The sequence below is a fragment of the Erythrolamprus reginae genome, chromosome 9, assembly GCF_031021105.1.
Source record: "Erythrolamprus reginae isolate rEryReg1 chromosome 9, rEryReg1.hap1, whole genome shotgun sequence".
In the NCBI taxonomy this organism is placed as follows: Eukaryota; Metazoa; Chordata; class Lepidosauria; order Squamata; family Dipsadidae; genus Erythrolamprus; species Erythrolamprus reginae.
In genome coordinates this window covers 53,981,904-54,009,183 of record NC_091958.1, presented here as the reverse complement: position 1 = coordinate 54,009,183, position 27,280 = coordinate 53,981,904, and the positions used below count along the sequence as shown (strand labels likewise).

The 27,280-nt window shown below is 43.0% G+C and overlaps 1 protein-coding gene across 4 annotated transcripts in view; it reads left to right on the top strand.

Annotated features, from left to right (window-relative positions):
• Positions 1-27,280, top strand: part of SDK1 (sidekick cell adhesion molecule 1) — a 601,127-nt gene that overhangs the window by 367,408 nt on the left and 206,439 nt on the right. For all 4 annotated transcript variants that reach the window (XM_070761314.1, XM_070761317.1, XM_070761313.1 and 1 more), the window contains exons 15-18: positions 12,050-12,197; positions 15,176-15,316; positions 19,311-19,492; positions 24,769-24,884. In XM_070761314.1, the coding sequence (XP_070617415.1) occupies positions 12,050-12,197; positions 15,176-15,316; positions 19,311-19,492; positions 24,769-24,884 (587 nt within the window). The remainder of the gene's footprint in view (positions 1-12,049; positions 12,198-15,175; positions 15,317-19,310; positions 19,493-24,768; positions 24,885-27,280) is intronic.

Here is a 27,280-nt window from a genome sequence, read left to right as displayed (position 1 = left end):
TCCCCCCCCCACAAACACATGGAGACACATCCGCATCCCCGCCTGCCCACCCCGTCCGGGCCCCGCCATGACGTGGCAGCCGCGTCCGGTGCACACGTCGGCCTTGATACGTGTCCGCCCACCCGGCGTCTCCAAAGCTTACCGGTCTCTGGCGGGCGCCTTTCGGCAGGAGAAGCCTTCACCGGGCTGCTTCGCTGCTTGTTCCCCAACGATGGACAACGTCCGGCCGGCTTAGCCGGGACGGGCAACACGGCATCCGCTTGAGACGCCGGCGGTATCAGCGGGAGCAGCAGGAACAGCAACATTTGGATCAGACGGAGGCGGCGGTGACGTATGGAGGGGGGGCGGCGCGGAAGTGGGCAGGAGGCGGCAATACCCCCGTGTTTCCCCGAAAATAAAACATATGTCTTACTTTCGGGGTACAGCTTATATTAGCCAACCCCCCTGAAACCCCCGATACGTCTTACAATCGGGGGTGTCTTACTATCGGGGAAACAGGGTGTGTAGCTGAAAGCACATGTAAGCAAAAGAGAGAAACCTAGAGAATGGATGGTGGAGCTTCAATGCAATTGTATAATTGGAGGAAAGGGGAAGCGGGTGACAGTGGTTGGATCAATTCTATTTTAAAAAAAAGAATTGGGGTTTCATATCTAAAATTGTCTATCAACCGTTATACTGATGTGAAGGTACGACATGTGGGAACATCCCAAATAATAATAATAATAATAATTATTATTATTATTATTATTATTATTATTATTATTATTATTAATTAGATTTGTATGCCGCCCCTCTCCGTAGACTCGGGGCAGCTCACAACAATAACAAAGACAATATAAGAACAAATCTAATAATTTAAGAAACACTAAAAACCCCATTATTAAAAGCAAGCATACACACAAACATACCATGTATAAACTGTATAGGCCCGGGGGAGAGGTCTCAGTTCCCCCATGCCTGATGGCAGAGGTGGGTTTTAAGGAGTTTACGAAAGGCAAGGAGGGTGGGGGCAGTTCTGATCTCCAGGGGGAGCTGTTTCTAGTGGGTCGTGGCTGCCACAGAGAAGGCTCTTCACCCTTACTGGGATTTGAACCTGGGGCCTCTGTCTTGTAAGACCCTAGCCATTAGACTACAGGCTCATCTACTGTATCAGCTTCTGGCATTCGCTGGCTTGGGAATTCTGGGAGTCGAAGTCCAGATATCTTCAAGTTGCCAAGGTTGGAAACACTGATATATAGCATGGGGGACATTGTACGAATTCCCTCCAAGTACAATTTCTTAAAATCAAAGTTGTAGTAGCTTCTGCACACTTCCCAAAACAATAATTATTATTCAGAACAGATCTACCATATTAGTAAATATTTTGTTAGCGTCCTTTAACAAGATAGAGATAGATAGTGAGCCTGTCCTACATATACCGAAGAATACACTGAAAGTCAACGTACCCTCAGCTGAGGTTAGAGGAATTACAGTAGAAAACCTCGCCACTTAATATAATGTTGGTGGCACGCATGGGAATGTATTTTATCGCCGTCCGGATATTGCCTTCCATCTCTATTTCAGCGGCGAGTTGGGATTTATACAAGCGTTATCGGTAGATACATTCTGGTCAAAGCAATTTGCAGAAGAGATCATTTCAGCCACAATCGCCGTAATGAATAAAAATGACAGATGATTTAATTTTAAGTGATTGTTTTAAATTAGGCTGTGTCAGCTTGGTGCCCTCCAGAACGGGTAGCTCTGGAGCTTTGCTTAGCATTCGGGGTGGATAAAAGGCTCATTTTATTTCGGGGTTAGGATTTTGGACCCCCTGTCAGGTCATTTTCTCAAAGCATGGTGGAAATACAGTGGTGCCTCTACCTAAGAACGCCTCTACTTAAGAACTTTTCTAGATAAGAACCAGGTGCTCAAGATTTTTTTTGCCTCTTCTCAAGAACCATTTTCTACTTAAGAACCCGAGCCCGGAAAGATTTCCCAGGAAATTTGAGAGTGGCACGAAGGCCCAGCCAGTTTCGTGCCATTCCCCCTTTAATCCCGGCCATCTCAGGCTTTTCTGGGCTGCCAGAGGAGCCTTTCAGTGGCACTTAAGGAGGCTTTGGCAATCCAAAGCGAACGGAGCATTTTCCTTTCTCTGGGCACTTGGAGAGGGAATAAACCACTTCGCTGTGGTGACTCCCTTGCGCTACCTCCCATACACCCGGCGCAAGGTTGCCTCCCAGAGCATCTGGGCACGGAAAGGCAAAATGGGGCAGTCACCTTACCTTCTTCCTTTGGCAGCGACTGTCCTCCTCCTCCTCTTCCTCCTCCTCCTCCTCCTACCCAAATTCCAAGCTTTTATTTCTTTCCTAATGGGTTTGCACGCATTATTTGCTTTTACATTGATTCCTCTGGGAAAAATTGCTTCTACTTACAAACTTTTCTACTTAAGAACCTGGTCACCGAATGAATTAAGTTCTTAAGTAGAGGGATCACTGTAGATGTTCAGGGCATAGAAAGCACAGTGTATGGAAACAGAAGACCCTTCTCTCCGTCTTACTCTTTCGTCTGAAAGCAGAACATTTCAGTGGTATTAAAATAAAATGAGCCGGGGTGGCGCAGCAGGTAGAGTGCTGTACTGCAGGCCACTGAAGCTGACTTGTAGAACTGAAGGTCAGCGGTTCAATTCTCATCACCGGCTCAAAGTTGACTCAGCCTTCCATCCTTCCAAGGTGGGTAAAATGAGGACCTGGATTGTGGGGGCAATATGCTGGCTCTGTTAAAAAAGTGCTATTGCTAACATTTATTTATTTATTTATTTATTTATTTATTTATTTATTTATTACTTACTTACTTACTTACTTACTTACTTACTTACTTACTTACTTACTTACTTACTTACTTACTTACTTATTGGATTTGTATGCCGCCCCTCTCCAGAGACTAACAGCAATAATAAGACAGCGTATAACAATAATCCAATACTAAAAACAATTTAAAACCCATTATAATAAAAAAACAAACATACATACAGACATACCATGCATAAAATTGTAAAGGCCTAGGGGCAAAGAGTATCTCAGTTCCCCCATGCCTGGCGGCAATGGTGGGTTTTAAGTAGCTTACGAAAGGCAAGGATGGTGGGGGCAATTCTAATCTCTGGGGGGAGTTGGTTCCAGAGGGCCAGGGCCGCCACAGAGAAGGCTCTTCCCCTGGGTCCCACCAAGCGGCATTGTTTAGTTGACGGGACCCGGAGAAGGCCCACTCTGTGGGACCTAACCGGTCGCTGGGATTCGTGCAGCAGAAGGCGGTCCCTGAGATAATCTGGTCCGGTGCCATGAAGGGCTTTATAGGTCATAACCAACACTTTGAATTGTGACCGGAAACTGGTCGGCAGCCAATGCAAACTGCAGAGTGTTGGAGTAATATGGGCATACTTAGAGAGGCCCATAATTGCTCTCGCAGCTGCATTCTGCATGATCTGAAGTTTCCGAACACTCTTCAAAGGTAGCCCCATGTCGAGAGCATTACAGTAGTCGAGCCTCGAGGTGATGAGGGCATGAGTGACTGTGAGCAATGAGTCCCGGTCCAGATAGGGCCGCAACTGGCACACCAGGTGAACCTGGGCAAACGCCCCCCTCGCCACAGCTGAAAGGTGTTTCTCTAATGTGAGCTGTGGATCGAGGAGGATGCCCAAGTTGCGGACCCTCTCTGAGGGGGTCAATAATTCCCCCCCCAGAGTAATGGACGGACAGATAGAATTGTCCTTAGGAGGCAAAACCCACAGCCACTCCGTCTTGTCTGGGTTGAGTTTGAGTTTGTTGACACCCATCCAGGCCCCATCAGCCTCCAGGCACCAGCACATCACTTCCACTGCTTCATTGACTGGACATGGGGTGGAGATGTATAATTGGGTATCATCGGCGTATTGTTGAACATGTGGGGTTTTTTTTGTACCCATCCTTTTCTTCTGGTGGATTCTGCGCTTCAGGGAGAAGCAGCCTTTGAAAAAGGTTGGTTTGATGATTAGGAGAAACTTGCTGCTTAATTTTTTTAAAGGTCCTTCCTAAACCAGCTGGGTCCTTGGGCTGTGCGAGAAAAGACCATCTTTTCCTTCGAACCACTGTTTTCCTTGCAAAGGCGAGCGCCCGGGAGATGAATAGGGTTCGTTTATATTAGTTTTCAGCTTAATCTCTCTTCTTGCCAGATCTTTTATCTTCCACCAAGGAAGTGAGAACGGGAGAAGGGGAAGAGAAGAAAAAAAGACTAAAGCATTCTACCGATGTGGCATATAAACAGAGCATAATTCTAAGTGGGTGGAGAGATTAATAGGCCTCGTTGATCGAATGGCTCAGGTTAAACACTCTCAAGTACTGTTTACACTTGCGGTAAACAAATGGAACAGAATCGCTTCAGGAAACAGACCGGTGACAATTAGCTCATTTATGGTCATTCAATATTCTAGTTAGTGTCCGCTCTTCCATTTCCTTGATTAAACTTCTTTTTAAGTTGCTTACTAATTCAGCTCTGGCTTTCTTTTCTCCTTCCTGTTCTGGGTCTGTTCTGGGTCTGTTCTGGGTCCTATTCTTTTTAATATGTTTGTGAGTGACATAGGGGAAGGTTTGGTAGGGAAGCTTTGCCTATTTGCCGATGACTCTAAAGTGTGCATTAGTGTTGATAGTCCTGGAGGGGTCTGTAATATGGTAAATGATTTAGCTTTACTAAATAAATGGTCAAAGCAATGGAAACTGCAGTTTAATGTTTCCAAATGTAAAATAATGCACTTGGGGAAAAGGAATCCTCAATCTGAGTATTGTATTGGCAGTTCTGTGTTAGCAAAAACTTCAGAAGAGAAGGATTTAGGGGTAGTGATTTCTGACAGTTTCAAAATGGGTGAGCAGTGTGGTCGGGCGGTAGGAAAAGCAAGTAGGATGCTTGGCTGCATAGCTAGAGATATAACAAGCAGGAAGAGGGAGATTGTGATCCCCTTATATAGAGTGCTGGTGAGACCACATTTGGAATACTGTGTTCAGTTCTGGAGTCCTCACCTACAAAAATATATTGACAAAATTGAATGGGTCTAAAGACGGGCTACAAGAATGGTGGAAGGTCTTAAGCATAAAATGTATCAAGAAAGACTTCATGAACTCAACTTGTATAGTCTGGAGGACAGAAGGAAAAGGGGGGACATGATTGAAACATTTAAATATGTTAAAGGGTTAAATAAGGTTCAGGAGGGAAGTGTTTTTAATAGGAAAGTGAACACAAGAACAAGGGGTCACAATCTGAAGTTAGTGGGGGAAAGATCAAAAGAAAATATTATTTTACTGAAAGAGTAGTAGATCCTTGGAACAAACTTCCAGCAGACGTGGTTAGTAAATCCACATTTAAACATGCCTGGGATAAACATATATCCATTGTAAGATAAAATACAGGAAATAGTATAAGGGCAGACTAGATGGACCAGGAGGTCTTTTTCTGCCGTCAGTCTTTTATGTTTCTATGTTTCTATGTTTCCTTTTCATTTTTGTCACATTCTTCGGACACCAACACAAAGGCAAATCCTCTTTTGATTCATAGCAGCTCATTTGTAAAAGGCAGAGCTGTAAGAATAATCGACATTCTTCATGGAAGGTGGAGAAATGGACGGAACAGACTCGGTGGGGAATTACTGACAATCCTTACATGGACAGATTGTGACTCCCTCGCCAGGCAGGCGGGGGAAACTTGAGGGTTGTGTTCCCAACACACCTGAAGGGTCACAAGTATCTCCCCCGCATCAGCAGCAAACACAGCAAAGACATAATATATTTGTCTAGCATCGGTGGAACACATCCAACTCCTACAAGGACTTGGTGTCTCAACATTTCTTACCCAGATATTTCCACTGTATTTGTTGAAAAGTACAGACATTTAGTGTCAGAGTGCACACAGCTTTACTACATGAGACAACCCAGGAGCAATAATAGTAAACAGAGGTTTGTAATAAATTGTGTTTTTTTATCTACAAAAGAGTATATACTATACATACATGTACTATAGTCAGAGGTCAAACAAACAGCAATTACAGCAAAGAAGAACACACAGTGAGAGAAAGACATGCCCTAACACAGCATCTTCTTATTAAATAGGCTCTTGCTGTGTATTACAGTTTTTGTCATGATGATGATGATGATGATGATGATGATGATGATGATGGACTGGCTGTCGATCAGTTTCTGGTCACAATTCCAAGTGTTGGTTATGACCTATAAAGCCCTTCATGGCATCGGACCAGAATATCTCCGGGACCGTCTTCTGCCGCACGAATCCCAGCGGCCGATTAGGTCCCACACAGTTGGCCTTCTCCGGGTCCCATCAACTAAGCAATGTCATCTGGTGGGGAACAGGGGAAGAGCCTTCTCTGTGGCGGCCCCGACCCCCTGGTACCAACTCCCCCCGGAGATCAGAACTGCCCCCACCCTGCTCGCCTTTCGCAAATTGTTGAAAACTCACCTTTGTCACCAGGCATGGGAAAATTGACATTTCCCCTAACTATCTTGGTTTATGTATGATTTGATTAGGTTGTGTGATTATTTTATTACAAGGGTTTTTAAATTGTGTTTTTAAATATTGCATTTATACATTGTTTATCATTGTTGTGAGCTGCCCCGAGTCTTCGGAGAGGGGGGGCATACAAATCTAATAAATTATTATTATTATTATTATTATTATTATTATTATTAGTAGTAGTAGTAGTAGTAGTAGTATTATGACAAAAACTGTAATACACAGCAATACACGAGATTGATATGCTGGATTTCGTATCACAATATCACAAGTTGAACACTTCCCAAGCGTCTAGGACTATGTGCTGTATTTTATTTTATTTTTATTATTATTATTATTATTATTATTATTATTATTATTATTATTATTATTATTATGTCAGTACAACACAGCAAACGAGATCACTATGCTGGATTTCATATTTCATCACCAGTCGGGCGCTTCCCAAGCACCTAGGACTGTACGATATAGCGGCGAATTATGTTTGCCGATCCCAGTCAAGCAGCCTTTTGCAATTGACAGATGGAGATTTTGTCAATGCCGATGGTTTTCAAATGTCCGCTGAGATCCTTTGGCCCTGCGCCCAGCGTGCCAAGTACCACTGGGACCACTTTCACTGGCTTATGCCAGAGTTGTTGCAGCTCGATTTTTAGATCTTCGTATTTCACTAATTTCTCTAGCTGCTTCTCCTCAATTCTGCTGTCTCCTGGGATTGCGATGTCTTATTATCATCATCATCATCATCAATAATTAATAATTAATAATAATAATAATAATAATAATAATAATAATAATAATAATAATGATAATAGCCGCAGCAACAGCAGACTCAGATGGAAAGAAGGCATTCTGCTTTATTTCATGCAGATTTCACGCTTTTCATTTCTCCAAAGTCTTGCGCGGGGGGGGGGGAATCGGAGCCCCTGAGCCACCAACATTGACAGCGGAATCAATCGATTATGGCCCTCCCAGCAAAGCTGCCTTCCCTTTGAGGTCACACACACACAGAGACAAAGGGTATAGGTTTTCCAGGTTTCCTAGGCTGGTAGCACCGAGCCGACTTGGCGGAGAAAATTCCCCGTTCCGTACCTGCGTGAAATGCGGGCACGGAAAATATTCCAAGCTCGCCGCGTGCGAATCCCACCGGGGCCCTTCCGTCTGCTCGGCTGCTGGGTGTGGTATTACGAATGGCCTGCCAAACAGATGGGTTGAGAAATGCACAGCCCATCTGTCTCCATCATGCTCATTTCCTCCTTTATTAAAATGTTAATGAATACAGTTTTTATTTATTGTGGGGTGGCACATGTCGTGTCACTCTCGGGTGGAGAAATGTTCCATCAGCCTTAACTATGTGGACACAGGGGGAGACACTCGCTTTTCTTCCACGGATTTAAAAAAAAAAACCCTCTCTTCTCTCAGCCTCGTGCCAAGTTGAGCTCAATTGAGAAGCCGTGGGATCTAAAAACTCTAGTTTAAAAGAAACAAAAAGTTGGAGAAAAGTTGTAATCATTTGCGATCCATTCATAGAATAGAATAGAATAGAATTCTTTATTGGCCAAGTGTGATTGGACGCACAAGGAATTTGTCTTTGGTACAGATGCTCTCAGTGGACATAAAAGAAAAGATAAATTTGTCTAGAATAGAATAGAATAGAACAGAATAGAACAGAATAGAACAGAATAGAATAGAATTTTTTATTGGCCAAGTGTGATTGGACATACAAAGAATTTGTCTTTGGTGCAGATGCTCTCAGTGGACATAAAAGAAAAGATACATTTGTCTAGAATAGAATAGAATTGAATTGAATAGAATAGAACAGAATAGAATAGAATTCTTTATTGGCCAAGTGTGATTGGACATACAAAGAATTTGTCTTTGGTGCAGATGCTCTCAGTGGACATAAAAAAAAAGATACATTTGTCTAGAATAGAATAGAATAGAGTAGAGTAGAGTAGAGTAGAGTAGAATAGAATAGAATAGAATTCTTTATTGGCCAAGTGTGATTGGACACACAAGGAATTTGTCTTTGGTTCAGATGCTCTCAGTGTGCATAAAAGAAAAGATACATTTGTTAAGAATCAGAGGAGAGTACAGTACAGTAGAGAACAGAACAACACAGAACAGAATAGAATAAAATAGAATAGAATAGAAATTCTTTATTGGCCAAGTGTGATTGGACACACAAAGAATTTGTCTTTGGTGCATATGCTGTCAGTGTACATAAAAGAAAAGATACATTGGTCAAGAATTAGAGTAGAGTACTGTAGACTGTAGAGAACAGAACAGAATAGAATAGAATTCTTTATTGCCCAAGTGTGATTGGACGCACAAGGAATTTGTCTTTCGTGCATAGTACGAGTATAAGGACAGGTTTTCACTTCACTCTTGTAAAATTCAATTGTGCTTTCTAGCAGGAATCCAGAAGGCATATATAAACTGGATTGCATTGATTGTGTGAATGTCTCAAGTGGTTTAATGTGAGAGGAGGCATGGCTTTGCTTTAACAGTGGTTCTCAACCTTTCTGGTGCCGCGGCCCCTTAATACAGTTCCTCCTGTAGTGGTGACCCCCAGCCATAAGTCAAGCGCCAATTCTCCCAACAGGGCTTTAAACTGATTGGCAGGAAGGTCATAGGGACACACCCACTCTAAACGCCTGATTGCTCAGATTGTAAAAATATGTTCCAAGGCGCCAGAATAGAAGCTTTCATTCCTAACACCATGGGAAATTTGTCTTTTCCCCATAGTCTTCGGTGACCCCATGAAAATGGTCATTCGACCCCCAAAGGGATCCTGACTCTTAGATTCAGAAACACTGCTTAGATCCAAAGGAGTGGCGGGAAAGGGTCAAATTAACCAGTTTGGAACCATCTTCCTGTTAGTTACCTACTACATCTCCATCCACCTCCATATAAAGTAATTATAAAGACTATTTTGGCAAAAATATTTTTTGTTGGATGCCTCTGGAAGACACTAATGAAAAAAAAAAACCCACCCACAATGTCAGCCTTTAGGAAAACTGTGATCCCCTTATATAGAGCGCTGGTGAGACCACATTTGGAATACTGTGTTCAGTTCTGGAGACCTCGCCTACAAAAAGATATTGACAAAATTGAACGGGTCAAAAGACGGGCTACAAGAATGGTGGAAGGTCTTAAGCATAAAACAGATCAGGAAAGACTTCATGAACTCCATCTGTTTAGTCTGGAGGACTGAAAGGAAAGGGGGGACATGATCGAAACATTTAAATATGTTAAAGGGTTAAATAAGGTTCAGGAGGGGAGTGTTTTTAATAGGAAAGTGAACACAAGAACAAGGGGACACAATCTGAAGTTAGTTGGGGGAAAGATCAAAAGCAACATGAGGAAATATTATTTCACTGAAAGAGTAGTAGATCCTTGGAACAAACTTCCAGCAGACGTGGTTGGTCAATCCACAGTAACTGAATGTAAACATGCCTGGGATAAACATAGATCCATTGTAAGATAAAATACAGGAAATAGTATAAGGGCAGACTAGATGGACCTTGAGGTCTTTTTCTGCCGTCAATCTTCTATGTTTCTATGAGTGTAACTGCCGTTGGGCTTGTTTGCCTGTGTGGCAATTATTTCACTGAAAGAGTAGTAGATCCTTGGAACAAACTTCCAGCAGACGTGGTAGATAAATCCACAGTAACTGAATGTAAACATGCCTGGGATAAACATATATCCATTGTAAGATAAAATACAGGAAATAGTATAAGGGCAGACTAGATGGACCTTGAGGTCTTTTTCTGCCGTCAGTCTTCTATGTTTCTAACTATCTTTATCCGTACAACAATTCAGGTATTTGAAGAAAACTCTTAAGATTTAAGTGGCATCAAAACACTGCGCTTTTAACTTAAAAAACCCACTCCTGTTATTAAGAGGTAATATGAGAAAACATCATTAAGAAAATTAAGGTCCTTCAACTTAGAAAGGGAACAGTTAAAGGAGGATTAGATAGGACATACAGCATGGAATAATTGTAAAATGGATTAAAAGGTACGTTTTAATTGAATTTTAATCTGTTACTTTACCTGAAGATGTTTCATTGCCGAGGAGGGCATTTTTATAAACACTTCTTTAAGCAAATTAGGAAAAGCAGTTTTTTCAAACAGTAAAACATATGTCTTTGTTGTTAAGCCAAGCCTGTTGCATTCAATGCTGAAGTATCTTCTATTACCTTATTTTAAGCAGCTAAGCAGCGGATCAATGGGTTGAAATCAGGCTGGGTGGGTATTAATTGACTAACATTACACTCCAAAAAGTATTTACTTGTAAGCAAGATGCATCGATTTGAATTGAGCCTGTATCTTCTCAGTCGATATATTCAGCATCGGGGTGTCATTGCTCTGTCTTTATAGTAATAAAGCTAGGCCTAGCAAGGCTAAATCACTTTGTCAAGAACCCTGGACTAATAGGAGTATGGATTAAGTTGGGGAAAAAAGGGTTTCTCTTGATAGCTCTAATTTAGAAATCATGAACAGTGGGATTCTGGTTTGTTTTTCACTACTCGGACTTTCCTCCGAGATGTTTGATTCTATAGGCTGAGGTGGTGGGAGAGGTCAAGTGCATCATAAGTCATGTCCACAAGAGATGTAAATTCAACCCATCTCCCGCTCATTTTCGTTAATGGCCAGTTGGCCAGATTCTTATACAGAACTTTATTGTTTCTTGCAATAAATAGTTATACTGTACTGATTCAGTATACAGTGGTACTTCTACTTACGAATTTAATTCGTTCCGTGACCAGGTTCTTAATTAGAAAAGTTTGTAAGAAGAAGCATTTTTTCCCTATAGGAATCAATGTAAAAGCAAATAATGGGTGCGATTGGGGAGATTCCTAGAGAGGCCCCATGGAGGCTTCTCCCCGCCTTTTCCGGTCCTGTTTTCTCCAAGGAAATTCCTAGAGAGGCTCCACGGAGGCTTCTCCCCACCTTTACCGTCCTTGTTTCTTCCCAGGAGATTCCTAGAGAGGCCCCACAGAGGCTTCTCCCCGCCTTTTCTGTCCCTGTTTCCTCCCAGGACCTTTCTAGAGAGGCCCCACAGAGGCTTCTCCCTGCCTTTTCCAGCCCTGTTTCCTTCCAGGAGATTCCTAGAGAGGCCCCTAGGAGGCTTCTCCCTGACTTTTCCAGTTACAGTTTCGGAGGCTCGGGTTCTTAAATGGTTCTTGAGAAGAGGCAAAAAATTCTTGAACACCCAGTTCTTATCTAGAGAAGTCTGTAAGTAGAGGCGTTCTTAGGTAGAGGTACCACTGTATATTGTCTGAATCTCCTGATTTCCCTGGTGCTCAACAGGTGTCCTGTAATGTCTGGTGGATTCGATCTATAAAAGGTTAGGTCCGTCTACGGAAAATAACAGTGACAAGTGTGGCCAGGGATGCAACTGGGGAACTGAGTTCTTATCTATTGATTTTCTGGGAGTCTGGGCACTGACACTTAACCTGCATGATTAATCACCTACTGGGTCAGATTCATGATTGATGATCTCTCTTTCTCTCCACTAGATTCTCCCTGGAAGGTTCATCTCTCCAATATTGATCCCTTGTTGACCAGCATCACTGTGAGCGGGTTAACCCCGGCTCGTACCTACCAGTTTAGAGTCTGCGCCGTTAACCAAGTGGGCAAAGGACAATACAGCCTAGAAACCAGCAGGTAACACTAAAGTGACATTTCTTGATGAATTGGATTGAATTTTGTTGGGAATCTAATGAAAAGCAGTCCATTGAGTGTATGTAGAAACATTAGCCAAAATGGCATAGATTCAGTCGACATATCTTGGTTTCCCTAGTCCTGTGTTTCTCCAAGCACCAAAAACTCTGGCTGGAAACTACACTGCTCAAAAAATAAAAAATAAAGGGAACACTTAAACAACACAATATAACTCCAAGTAAATCAAACTTCCATGAAATCAAACTGTCCACGTAACAACTGCATTGCTTGGTACGGTGAGAAATGGTGGCCAAATCAGGCATGAGTCACTTAAGTTGCTTTGCTCAGCAATGGAAATTGTCTGGGTAAAAATTAAAGAGCTGGCCAGCTGTTAGGATGACGTAATGCTGAGTCAGCAAGGTTTTTTGGGGGCTGGTATCATTTAAGAGCCTGTAACAAGGAGACAACAAGTTGGGGCATCTCTCTCTCTCCATGTGTGCTTCTGTGCTGTAATTGCTGATGGTTGTTTGTTTGAAGCCTGACTAAAGTATGTGTATGTACACTGCTCAAAATAAATAAATAAAGTGAACCCTTAAACAACACAATATAACTGCAAGTAAATCAAACTTCTGTGAAATCAAACAGCCCATTTAGGAAGTAACATTGACTGACAGTCAATTTCACCTGCTGTTGTGCACATTCAACTCTGTACAGAACAAAGTATTAAATGAGAATATTTCATTCATTCAGATCTAGGACGTGTTATTTGAGTGTTCCCTTTATTTTTATTTTTAACTGAATGGTGTAGCTCATCTTTGCTACTTCAACAGAGATCCAGGAGAAAGAGGTGATGAGCATTTGAAGGATAAAAAATGTAAAGACAGATCATGAAGTAAGAGAAAGATAGCGACCTCTTTTGGCTCTCTCTGAAGAATTCCCCTCTGATATTTCTCCTAACCTTCTGAAGATCTTTTTGAGAGATTAGGGGAAGATAAATATACTGCTCCAATGCTCTAAATTCTCCCCAAACTTGGGTGGATTTTCAGGGAGGTTGGCTGTCTGAGCCTCCATGAGCTCAGGGTAAACAGAGAAATCACTTCCGATCTCTCTTTAAATGGCTTCAAATTTTATTTTATCATCTGCTTAACTGCTCCATTGCATTAGTTGTTCCTACCGTAATCCCACTGGGGAAGCCATAAAAACCCAGCTCGGCCACAACTGATTAAAACTCGCTGGTGCTATTACTCAAAGCAGAAAGGCGCTGGGGATTTTGAAGGGGAGAAGTGGTGTGAACTCCTCACCTTGGGTTTTGTTGAGGAGACAGAACCAAAGGAGCCAATTTGATCCAGACTACAAAGTTGGAACAAACGTGTGACCTCATTCAAACAAGCCATCATGATCAGGGCAAGCTGCACACTTGAGTTAGACCAGTGTTTCCCAGCCTTGACAACTTGAAGATATCTGGACTTCAACTCCCAGAATTCCCCAGCCAGCATTCGCTGTCTGGGGAATTCTGGGAATTGAAGTCCAGGTATCTTCAAGTTGCCAAGGTTGGGAAACACTGAGTTAGAAAATGAAACTCTTTCTCTTGTTGCTCGCCCAAATTGCCTTGTTTTTCTATTACATTGCGTTGTTACAAGTACAGTGGTCCCTCTACTTACAAACTTAATTCGTTCCGTGACCAGGTTCTTAAGTAGAAAAGTTTGTAAGAAGAAGCAATTTTTCCCATAGGAATCAATGTAAAAGCAAATAATGTGTGCGATTGGGGAAACCACAAGGAGGGTGGAGGCCCTGTTTCCTCCCAGAAGATTCCTAGAGAGGCCCCACACAGGCTTCTCCCCGCCTTTTCCAGCCCTGTTTCCTCCCAGGAGATTCCTAAAGAGGCCCCACAGAGGCTTCTCCCTGACTTTTCCGGTTACAGTTTCAGAGGCTCGGGTTTGTAAGTGGAAAGTCCTCGGAGAGGGGCGGCGTACAAATCCAATTAAATCTAAATCTAAAATGGTTCTTGAGAAGAGGCAAAATCATCTTGAACACCGGGTTCTTATCTAGAAAAGTTTGTAAGTAGAGGCATTCTTGAGTAGAGGTACCACTGTATTTTGAGCATGTCTACAGCAAGTCAGCTCTAGTGCTTTTTAATGTATTTATTTATTTATTTATTTATTCATTCATTCATTCATTCATTCATTCATTTATTAGATTTGTATGCCACCCCTCTCCGAAGACTCGGGGCGGCTAACAACAATATAAAAAGACAATGTAAACAAATCTAATATTAAAAATACTCTAAAAAAACCCCAATTTAAAGAACCACTCATACATACAAGCATACCATGTATAAATTCTATAAGCCTAGGGGGAAGGGAAATTTCAATTCCCCCAGGCCTGACGACAGAGGTGGGTTTTAAGGAGCTTGCGAAAGGCAAGGAGGGTGGGGGCAACTCTGATATCTTGGGGGAGCTGGTTCCAGAGGGTTGGGGCCGCCACAGAGAAGGCTCTTCTCCTGGGTCCCGCCAAACGACATTGCTTAGTCGACGGGACCTGGAGAAGACCCACTCTGTGGGACCTAACCGATCGCTGGGATTCGTGCGGCAGAAGGCGGTCCCTGAGATAATCTGGTCCGATGCCATGAAGGGCTTTATAGGTCATAACCAACACTTCGAATTGTGACCGGAAACTGATCAGTAACCAATGCAGACTGCGGAGTGTTGGTGTGACATGGGCATATTTGGGGAAGCCCATGATTGCTCTCGCAGCTGCATTCTGCATGATCTGAAGTTTCCGAACACTTTTCAAAGGTAGCCCCATGTAGAGAGCGTTACAGTAGTCGAGCCTCGAGGTGATGAGGACATGAGTGACTGTGAGCAGTGAGTCCCGGTCCAGATAATTTAGCCTCTGCGAAGCAAACAGGATTATTTATTTAATTTTTTAAGAAAAGACACAAGTAAACACCTGTCGTTTTGCTTGACCTTTCTTCTGCTCAGATTGATGTTGCCAGAAGAACCTCCAAGCGCTGCGCCCAAAAACATCGTGGCTAGCGGACGGACCAATCAGTCCATCATGGTCCAGTGGCAACCGCCTCCAGAAAGTGAACATAACGGCGTTCTCCATGGTTACATCATAAGGTAAAAGGCCCTTGGCTGACCTTAAGAGACTGAAGCAATGGCTTGTGGGATACATTTTTTATTATTTTTTTATTATTATTTTTTTATAGTTTCTGTTGGAAGGGACCCTGTGAGTCTCCTAGTCCAGCCTCCTACTGGTGCAGGAGATCCTAGACCAGGGGTTGGCAAAGTTGGCTCTTCTATGACTTGTGGACTTCAACTCCCAGAATTCCTGAACCACTCATGCTAGCTCAGGAATCGTGGGAGTTGAAGTCCACATGTCATAGAAGAGCCAACTTTGCCTACCCCTGCCCTATACCATCCCAGATATAGGGCAGTCCAGTCTCTTATTGAAGGTCTCCAGTGTTTGGGGGTCCACAACTTCCACAGACAGGCCATTCCACTGGTTGATCAATCTCGCCGTCAGAAAGTTCTTCCTTATTTCTAGGTTGAATCTCTCCTTGGTCAGCTTCTAACTGTTGCTCCTTGCCTGGTCCTTTGGAAAACAGTGTGACCCCCCTCCTCACTGTGACAGCCCCTCAAGTATTTGAGGACTGCTATCACGTCTCACCTGGACCTCCTCTTCACTATCCTGGGGGGTTGGTCTACAAGACCTCTAATAGGGCTTCCAGCCCTATTATTCCATGTTCTGTGTTCTGCTGTGTTGAGGGAACTCTTTATCTTTTGTCTGCATTGGGTAAAACAAAGAAAAGAGCAAATTTACTTATTTGGATGCAGTGTAAAGCCACAAGAGTACAGTGGTACTTCTACTTATGAACTTAATTCATTCCGTGACCAGGTTCTTAAGTTTCCTCCCAGGAGATTCCTAGAGAGGCCCCATGGAGGCTTCTCCCTGCCTTTTCCGGCCCTGTTTCTTCCCAGGATATGCCTAAAGAGGCCCCACGGAGGCTTTCCCCCACCTTTTCCGGCCCTGTTTTCCCCCAGGAGATTCCTAGAGAGGCCCCACAGAGACTTCTCCCCACCTTTTCCAGCCCTGTTTCCTCCCAGGAGATTCTGAGAGAGGCCCCATGGAGGCTTCTCCCCACCTTTTCCAGCCCTGTTTCCTCCCAGGAGATTCTGAGAGAGGCCCCTTGGAGGCTTCTTCCTGCCTTTTCCAGCCATGTTTTCCCCCAGGAGATTCCTAGAGATGCCCCATGGAGGCTTCTCCCTGCCTTTTCCAGCCATGTTCCCCCCCCCAGGAGATTCCTAGAGAGGCCCCACAGAGGCTTCTCCCCATCTTTCCCAGCCCTGTTTCCTCCCAGGAGATTCCTAGAGAGAGGCCCCATGGAGGCTTCTCCCTGCCTTTTCCAGGTACAGTTTCGGAGGCTTGGGTTTGTAAGTGGAAAATGGTTCTTGAGAAGAGGCAACAAAATCTTGAACACCTGGTTCTTATCTAGAAAAGTTCGTAAGTAGAGGCACCACTGCACTAACCCTGTGAGTAGCCCGAACTGGCAAACTTTTAATCATTTATAGCGTCTTCGGAATTTCCCATCAACTTTTTCACTTCCACAAAAGCCTTGTTACCGCTGTGATTGTTAGCATTCTGCTTTCGACATGCACCCCGGGGGCAGCTTCATCGCAGCCACTTCTTCATTTTAGGGGGCCAAGTCTGAGGAATAAACAAGGGAAGTGATTTAAGGCTGCAACCTGATCAAATATAATATTTAAGAGTGGCAGAGAGCAGGAAGGAAGCAAATGGAAGTTGGACACTAAATCAACATTTTTATTAGACAGGCTTCTTCCCACAGCCATTAAAAAAAAAAGGATAAAGCAGAAGTTTTGTTCTAGTCTTGGACGTGTATTCATAATGAGGTCAGAACAGAAGCATATTGGCAATCAGATAAGAATCATTGTAGTTTTGTCTTTGTGAGTTTTTAAATGTGTTGATAATAATCTTGCTAATCATTTGTTGATATCACTTTTATGAATAGTTCTTGCTGTGCTGATCAGAATAGAGTAGAATAGAATAGAACAGAACAGAACAGAACAGAATAGAATAGAATAGGGAATGGAATGGAATAGAATTAGCAATGCAATAGAGTAGAGTAGAATAGAGTAGAATAGAATAGAATAGAATAGGGAATGGAATAGAATTAGCAATGGAATAGAATAGAATAGGGAATGGAATAGAATTAGCAATGGAATAGAATAGAATAGAATAGGGAATGGAATAGAATTAGCAATGGAATAGAATAGAGTAGAGAAGAATAGAATACAATAGAACAGAACAGAACAGAATAGAATAGGGAATGGAATAGAATTAGCAATGGAATAGAATAGAATAGAATAGGGAATGGAATAGAATTAGCAATGGAATAGAATAGAATAGAATAGAATAGGGAATGGAATAGAATTAGCAATGGAATAGAATAGAGTAGAATAGAATAGAATAGAATAGGGAATGGAATAGAATTAGCAATGGAATAGAATAGAGTAGAGAAGAACAGAACGGAACAGAACAGAACAGAACAGAATTCTTTACTGGCCAAGTGTGATTGGACACACAATGAATTTGTCTTTGGTGCAGATGCTCTCAGTGGACCTAAAAGAAAAGATCCTTTTGTCAAGAATCATGAGGTCCAACACTTAATGATTGCCATAGGGTTTAAATAAGCAGTCAGGAAACAATCAGGCAATCAGGAGCATCAATGTTCCCCCACCATAGAATCAGAATTAAACGGGGGGGGGGGCTTCCAGTTAGAACTTTTGTGGCTCTTTAGTGTTTAGCTTTAGCAATAGAATTTAGACTTATATCCCACTTCACAGTGTTTTACAGCCCTCTCTAAGCAGTTTACAGTCAGCATATATGGCCCCCCAAAATCTGGGTCCTCATTTCACCGACCTTGGAAGGATGGAAAGCTGAGTCAACCTGGAGCCTACTGAGATCCAATCGGCCAAACTGCTGGCAGCCGGCGATCAGCAGAAGTAGCTTGCAGTACCCCACTCTAACCACTGCACCACCGAGGCTCTAGATCAGGGGTCCCCAACCAGCGGGCCGTGGACCAGTACCGGGCCGCGGGGCATGTTGCACCGATCCGTGGAGTCAGCAGCTGCCGGCCCTCATGCCGCCACCCCCTCCCTCCAGCGCTTCGCCTCCCGCCGGGCAAGAGGCCTCGGGAGGCAGGTTCTGCCGGCCACAGGACGATGGACGGGACAGAGGGGCGGGAAGGACCGAGAGGCTCAAGCCTCTTTTGGCTTCTGCCGCGGGGCGCTTTTGCGTTTTTGGCTGGGGGGAGGCAGGAGGGCCAGCCTGACCCCCTGTCTCCAGCGCTTAGCCCCCGCTGGGCAAGAGGGCTTGGGAGGCAGGTTCTGCCGGCCACAGGGCGATGGCGGGAAAGAGGGGCGGGGAGGACCAGCACCCCCATGCTTAATCCCGCCTCCAACCACACCCCTTTCCGCCCCCACCGGGCCATAGAAAAATTGTCTTGCTGAAACTGGTCCCTGGTGGAAAAAACGTTGGGGACCACTGCTCTAGATGACCTACAAGGAAGGGACCACCGAGTCTCTTAAGGTTGCCAACCCCTAATCTAGGGCAAGGGTAGGCAAGGTTGGCTCTTCTATGACATCTGGGCTAACTCCCAGAATTCCTGAGCTAGCACAATTGGCTCAGGGAATTCTGGGAGTTGAAGTCCACAAGTCATAGAAGAGCCAACCTTGTCTACCTCTGGTCTCGGGAATGGAGTCAATGTCTGAATGGATTGGATCTGTAATTGTCAACTTTTGTATGTGTTGTATGGTTTTTAAATTGTTGGGGGTTTTTTAATGTAATTTTATTATTAGATTTGTGCCATTGTTATACTGTTTTTATTGTTGTTGTGAGCCGCCCCGAGTCTTCGGAGAGGGGCGGCATACAAATCTAATAAATTGAATTGAATTGAATTGAAATTAGGCTACTTATCTTAGAAGAGAGATGTTGACCCACCACCCATTAAAATCATTTAGGAGCCCAACCATGGGGTTACCTTTAATCAAAACCTTCCAACTGGTTGCAACCGAGAATTGTTTCTCTGTTTAGGTATCGACTGGCAGGACTTCCCGGGGAGTATCAGTACAAGAACATAACCAGCGCGGAGATAAACTACTGCTTAGTCAAAGACCTGATCATCTGGACCCAGTATGAAATCCAGGTGGCGTCTTACAATGGAGCTGGTCTGGGAGCGTTTAGCAGGGCAGTCACCGAATACACATTGCAAGGAGGTGAGTCTTCCAGATCTCGGTGGTGGGAAGCTTTGGAATGGCGTCCATGAGGAGGTGAACCCAAGAACAAGGGGGCACAATCTGAAGTTAGTTGGGGGAAAGATCAAAAGCAACGTGAGAAAATGTTATTTGACTGAAAGAGTAGCAGATGCTTGGAACAAACTTCCAGCAGACGTGATTGGTAAGTCCACGGTAACTGAATTGAAACATGCCTGGGATAAACATAGATCCACCCTAAGATAAAAGACAGGAAATAGTATAAGGGCGGACTAGATGGACCAGGAGGTCTTTTTCTGCCGTCAATCTTCTATGTTTCTATGAGTGTAACTGCTGTTGGGCTTGTTTGCCTGTGTGGCAAGGAGTGCAGGCACAGAAATCAACATTTCAAAGTCGGTCCTCTCCCACACAAATCTTCTCAGAAGGATTAATTACTAGATAACTACTTAATTAACAATTAATCACTGGAACAGTTTACTTCCAGAAGTTATGGAGGGTCCATCACCAGAGTCCCAAAGGTGCTTTTTCAAGACGCAGCTGGACTTCCTGGTTTTTCTTCGAAGAGGTTTTACTTCGCATCCAAGGATGTTAATGTGAGCAGAGTTCAGTTGGCTTTATCTGCAGTGGATTCAGCACGGCAGCAAATTGACACATGGCCGAGAAATCCCCTTTGTTAGCCATAAGTGACCACTCCTTCATAAAGATGAAAAGTACAATGGTCACTCACAATTCTGTTGATTCCGTCAATATTATGCATGGCTTATGCAGTGGTACCTCTATCTAAGAATGCCTCTACTTAAGGACTTTTCTAGATAAGAACCGGGTGCTCAATATTTTTTTGCCTCTTCTCAAGACTCATTTTCTACTTAAGAACCTGAGCCCGGAAAAATTTCCCAGGACATTTGAAAGCGGCAGGAAGGCCCAGCCAGTTTCCTGCCGTTCCCCCTTTAATCCCGGCCATCTCGGGCTTTTCTGGGCTGCCAGAGGAGCCTTTCGGTGGCGCTTAAGGAGGCTTTGGCAGCCCAGAGTGAACGGAGCATTTTCCTTCCTCTGGGCGCTTGGAGAGGGAATAACCTCTGCCAGCGCCCAGAGAAAAGAAACGCTCCCTTTGCTCTGGGCAACCAAGGAGTCCCCCCACTTTTTTTAAAGCCTTAAAGTTTTGGATTTTTTTTTATTCCCCTCCCCTTCCCTTCTTCCTTCGGCAGCGACTGTCCTCCTCCTTCTCTTTTTGATTTTATTTTATTTTATTTTATTGGATTTGTATGCCGCCCCTCTCCGTAGACTCGGGGCGGCTAACAACAGTAGTAAACAGCATATGACAATCCAATATAAACAGTTAAAAACCCCTATTGTAAAACCAAACATACAGACAGACATACCATGCATAAAATTGTAAAGGCCTAGGGGGAAAGAGTATCTCAATTCCCCCATGCCTGGTGGCAGAGGTGGGTTTTAAGAAGCTTACAAAAGGCAAGGAGGGTGGGAGCAATTCTAATCTCTGGGGGGAGTTGGTTCCAGAGGGCTGGGGCCGCCACAGAGAAGGCTCTTCCCCTGGGTCCCGCCAAGCGACATTGTTTAGTTGACAGGACCCGGAGAAGGCCCACTCTGTGGGACCTAACTGGTCGCTGGGATTCGTGCAGCAGAAGGCGGTCCCTGAGATAGTCTGGTCCGGTGCCATGAAGGGCTTTATAGGTCTTCTTCTTCCTCCTCCTCCTCCCACCCAAATTCCGAGCTTTTATTTCTTTCCTAATGGGTTTGCACACATTATTTGCTTTTACATTGATTCCTATGGGAAAAGTTGCTTCTACTTGGTCACTGAATGAATGAAGTTCGTAAGTAGAGATACCACTGTATTCCAGTTCATATTAATAGTTTCTGGATGCTTCCACGTGTGAGGATGCCTTTGGATTCATCTCACACGTGTCCTCCTCAGCCGAGGGCAGTGGAGCACCGGGACGTAGAAGGAGGTGTGAGGGAAGGGCCATCTAGTCCCCACTGGTATTGATATGACAGGCAGAGCATGCGCCCCCTTTTGGGTCATCCAATGTCAACTCACTGGTCAGTTAATTGCAACATGACCATAGAGGTGTGTTTACAAGGCAGTGCAAGCACGTGGTAGAGATAGAATCCCAACCCTTCTTCTCATCAATCCCTGAAAAATGGGAATTTCCATCTTCCAATCTTAGCTTCCACAACACTTAGCAACAGGACAAGGGGACTGAAAGTTATGAGAGGTTACTTGAAGGATAATGCCTCTTTGAAAATTATAAAGAGGATTTTATTATGAAGGAATTACAAAGAGGATCTTAATGCTATTTTGAGAATTGTAAAGAGGAGCTTTATGAAGTTAATGGGAATTAATGCCCCATACCTTTTTTTCCTGAAAGACTTCCTGCGAAAGACAGGACCTCATTAGAGGTGGTATCACCAGGGGAGTCCGGAGAATCTTGTAAAGATGAATCAGACATGTTGTAACTCCAGGAATCAAATCAGCTTGTGGAATTAAAGTGATTAATGGGTTCTGTTACAGTCCTCTTGTATAACCATAACTCATCCCCCTTTTCTGTAGCCCAAGGACTAAGTGAGGATGGTAATGCCTCGGAGACATCTCGATCACTACAGATGGTGTTAACATTTATTTATTTGTTTGTTTGTCAAATGTATACTGCTCAAAGAAATAAAGGGAACACTTAAACAACACAATATAACTGCAAGTAAATCAAACTTGTGTGAAATCAAACCGTCCACTTAGGAAGCAACACTGATTGACCATCAATTTCGCCTGCTGTTGTGCACATTCAACTTTGCGCAGAACAAAGTATTCAATGAGAATATTTCATTCATTCAGATCTAGGATATGTTCTTTGAGGGTTCCCTTTATTTTTTATTTTTTTGAGCAGTGTATATAACCTCTCATTTCATAAATAAATGAATCTCAAATATGAGATTTGCGTAGAGAGCTCCCATCACAGAAACCAAGAAAAAGTATGTTTTTTAAATAAATATTAAAAACCCAACATACATTCATTTGAGGATCTTATTGAGGATTTGGTCTCGGACTTCGGTACCAGGAGAACTGACAGTCCAAACAGATGTATAAATAGATGTAATTTTTTTTCTCATTTGGGGAGAATGTCTACTGATATAGGAGGACAGAAAGAGGCTGGGGATGGAATCAAAGCAAGTTATCAGCTTGGTATCGTTATGTTGCCACAAATGTTCTAAATCCAACCCCTCTTGAATTCTCTCGACTCTCATCTAATGCCGCCCCGAGTCCACGGAGAGGGGTGGCATACAAATCCAATAAATAAATAAATGGATGGATGGATGGATGGATGGATGGATAGATAGATAGATAGATAAATAAATAAATAAATAAATAAATAAATAAATTTAATGCCACACATTAGTTAACTCGATTCTTGTGTATAGACGTGAGCAATAAGTTCCCTTAAATGGAGCTTAATGTAAGGCCCTGATTCTTAGCCTGACAACTAAGAACTACACTGCTCAAAATAAATAAATAAAGGGAACACTCAAAGAATACACCCTAGACCTGAATGAATGAAATATTCTCATTGAATACTTTGTTCTGTGCAAAGTTGAATGTGCTGACAACATGCGAAATTGATTGCTTCCCAAGTGGACAGTTTGATTTCACAGAAATTTGATTTACTTGGAGTTATAGTGTGTTGTTTATGTGTTCCCTTTATTTTTTTTTGAGCAGTATAATTTAGGGAGGGTCCATTCCTTGATAGTGGACCACTGTATTCAGGATATTCTTTTAAAAGACCCCCAAAGATTCAGTAAATGTACATTGGCCTTAGATGAGAGTCGACGGAATTCAAGAGGGGTCGATTTAGAACATTTGTGGGAACGTAACAATTCCAGGCTGATGAGTTGCTTCACTCCACCTCCAGGCTCTGCCTGTTCTTTATGCTTTCATCCTTCTGTTATAAATATTTAGTTTGCAAATGGAGAGCTATCTGAAATGCAATTCCAGATGTCCAACAGCCTGAATTTAGCACACCTCTTCCTTTAAAATGGTGTCCTTTGTTCTATAATCTGCACACCCTCATTTATTTATTTATTTATTTATTAGATTTGTATGCCGCCCCTCTCCGTAGACTCGGGGCGGCTCACAGCAATAATAAACGATATATAACAAATCTAATAATTTAAAAGAAACACTAAAAGCCCCATTATTAAAAGCAAACATACACACAAGCATACCATACATAAACTGACAGCAAAGGTGGGTTTTAAGGAGTTTACGAAAGGCGAGGAGGGTGGGGGCAGTTCTAATCTCTGGGGGGAGCTGGTTCCAGAGAGTCAGGGCCGCCACAGAGAAGGCTCTTCCCCTGGGTCCCGCCAAATGGCATTGTTTAGTCGACGGGACCCGGAGAAGGCCAACTCTGTGGGACCTAATCGGTCGCTGGGATTCGTGTGGCAGAAGGCGGTCCTGGAGATATTCTGGTCCGATGCCATGAAGGGCTTTATAGGTCATAACCAACACTTTGAATTGTGATCGGAAACTGATCGGCAACCAATGCAGACTGCAGAGTGTTGGTGTGACATGGGCATATTTAGGGAAGCCCATGATTGTTCTCGCAGCTGCATTATGCACGATCTGGAGTTTCCGAACACTTTTCAAAGGTAGCCCCATGTAGAGAGCATTTATCCCCACTGACCAGAATAACAGAAAGCAAAGACTTCATTCCCCCAATAAACGGGAACCTACTTTATTGTAGGACTGGACCTTTCTCCCATAAGATGCTGTCTCAACATCTTTTTTCCCCTTCCCCAATGTTTTTCTCCTGCCATTCTTATTAAACCAAGGAAAGCACAACCATTCATTTACGTTGTGAAATTTTCTTTCTTTCTGTTTTTCCCCTGGGATAATTAAGAGAAAGGCTTCACCCATCATTATTAGCAATTCTGTCTTGGGGAAAAAGCTTGGCGGTCGAAAAACAGCGGCCCAAGAACCATTCCATCTCTTGCTCCCTTTGAGGAGGGATCCCTGGAAAATGAAAAATCACCCAATTAAGTTTCTTTTTTTAAAAAAAAAAAAAGTCAGCGTCCCCCTCTCTCCCAATATCAGAGACATAAATCACCTGTCTCTTTTTCCACACCAGCGTTAACAACCTTTGAATTCTGTGTGACCAGCAAGGTCTTAGGTTTTTTTCCCCTCTTCTTTTTTCTTTTATGGACTTCCTTCTCCTCCGTTTCTCGCCTGCCCATCCACCTGTCGTTTTGCACGGTCACCTGGATTTGTGCAGTGCCCACCGCACCCCCTCAGAACGTCCAAGCAGAAGCGGTCAACTCCACCACCATCCAGTTCTTCTGGAACCCACCTCCGCAACAGTTCATCAACGGGATCAACCAAGGATACAAGGTTTGTTATTAAAGTTTGTTGCGAAATTCAAAACCAGAAGCACGCACACGTGACTGGTTCAGATGGGTTCAAAATCTTCTTTATAAACATGATAACGGATGAACTTACAGCACCATTAGCAGAGTTCTTCTTCAAGCCTTTGCAGACAAAAGAGAACAGTTAGTTTCATTTCAGCAGAGTTCAGAGTGGAAGAGCAGAGAGTGGAGACTGAGCCACGCCCAGCCTTAAGCTTTTCAGTTTCGATTCTCTGCACAGACTCAGAAGTGGTTAGCTTCCATTGACTGACTGAGTTGCTATGCCTATTATTATTATTATTATTATTATTATTATTATTATTATTATTTATTAATTAGATTTGTATGCCGCCTCTCTCCGTAGACTCGGGGTGGCTCACAACAATAACAAAGACAATATAAGAACAAATCTAATAATTTTAAAAAACACTAAAACCCCCATTATTAAAAGCAAACATACACACAAACATACCATGTATAAACTGTATAGGCCCGGGGGAGAAGTCTCAGTTCCCCTATGCCTGACGGCAGAGATGGGTCTTAAGAACTTTACGAAAGGCAAGGAGGGTGGGGGCAGTTCTAATCTCTGGGGGGAGCTGGTTCCAGAGGGTCGGGGCCGCCACAGAGAAGGCTCTTCTCCTATTCATTGGCTGACTTTGTTAACAGGGGTTCTCCCAGTTCATGAATATTCCAAGTTTGGATGAATCCATGTTAGAGCAGGTTCCATTGGAACTCAGGAAGGAAAGAGCCAAACAGGGGTCTTGGCCCACGTTCAATGCCAAACTTGTTTGTTTGTTTAATTTATTTTCCACCCGTCTCATTTCAAAGCAACTCCAAGTGGCTTACAGCCTTCAACGCATAAAACTATGAGATAAAGATTTCCCAAATGATTTTAAAAAACAACAGCAACAACCCAGTTACCATCAGCATAAACTAATGGTTAAAACCTGCTCTAGTGCTCAACTTACAGCCATGCATTTAGCAAACATTCAGAGTTACCGCATTGTTGAAAAAAGTGCCTTACAACTGATCCTCCCATGGTAGCACAGTGGATTCATGTGCAGTATTGCAGGCTGAGTCTGACCACTGCCAAGAGTTCGATCCCGACCAGCCTTCCATCCTTCTGAGGTTCGGGGAAAATGAGCGATCCATTTTTCACGTTTGTTAAACAAATCCCTGCAGTTGTTAAGTTAATAACCCGGTGGTAAAGTAAATTCTGGCTTTGCTAGTCAGAAGGTAGCAAAAGGCGATCATGTGACCCGGGGACACTGCAATAAGTACATGCCAGTTGCCAAGCTTTTTAACTTTGATCATACGACCATGGAGGTGCTGCCGCAGTCAGAGGTGTGGAAAACAGCCATGGGTCACCTTTTTTCAATGCTGTTGTAACTTTGAACCGTCACTAAATGAACAGTCGTAAGTCGAGGATTTCCTGGCTTTGAAATGAGGCTGGGTGGATAACAAGAAACTCAGTCCTTTATCTGAATAAAAGACCCCTCCCTGTTTCAGTTATTAGCACTGATCTCTTTTAGAAAAAGAAAAAGAAAAACCAAACCCCAAAATGTCTGAATTTTCCTATCTCATTAGGCTGTTTCCAGAAGTTGCTTTTTATATTCAGTTGTTGTTTAAATGGCATTTCTCTTGGAAAACCTACAAAGCAAAATGTACACAGGTTGATTTTCACTTGTCAAGAGCGACTGAAATCTTTTAACTGTCAAGATTCTTTCTTTCTTTCTTTCTTTCTTCCTTCCTTCCTTATTTTCCTCCCTTCCTTTCTTTCTTTCTCTCTCTCTCTCTTTCGTTCATTCATTTTATTTTTTCCCCTTCTCTTTCCTTGTCTTTTCATCTTCTTTTTTTAATGTCTGAAGCAGCTGGGCAGATTCTTTCTTTCTTTCTTTCTTTCTTTCTTTCTTTCTTTCTTTCTTTCTCTCTCTCTCTCTCTTTCTTTCATTTATTTATTCATTCATTTTATTTTTTCCCCTTCTCTTTCCTTGTCTTTTCATCTTCTTTTTTTAATGTCTGAAGCAGCTGGGCAGATTCTTTCTTTCTTTCTTTCTTTCTTTCTTTCTTCCTTCTTTCCTTTCTCTCTCTCTCTTTCTTTCATTCATTTTATTTTTTCCCCTTCTCTTTCCTTGTCTTTTCATCTTCTTTTTTTAATGTCTGAAGCAGCTGGGCAGATTCTTTCTTTCTTTCTTTCTTTCTTTCTTTCTTTCTTTCTTTCCTTCCTTCCTTCCTTCCTTTCTTTCTTCCTTTCTCTCTCTCTCTCTCTTTCTTTCATTCATTCATTTTATTTCCCCCCCTTCTCTTTCCTTCTCTTTTCATCTTCTTTTTTTAATGTCTGAAGCAGCTGGGCAGATCGTATTTATTTCACAGTCTGTTTTT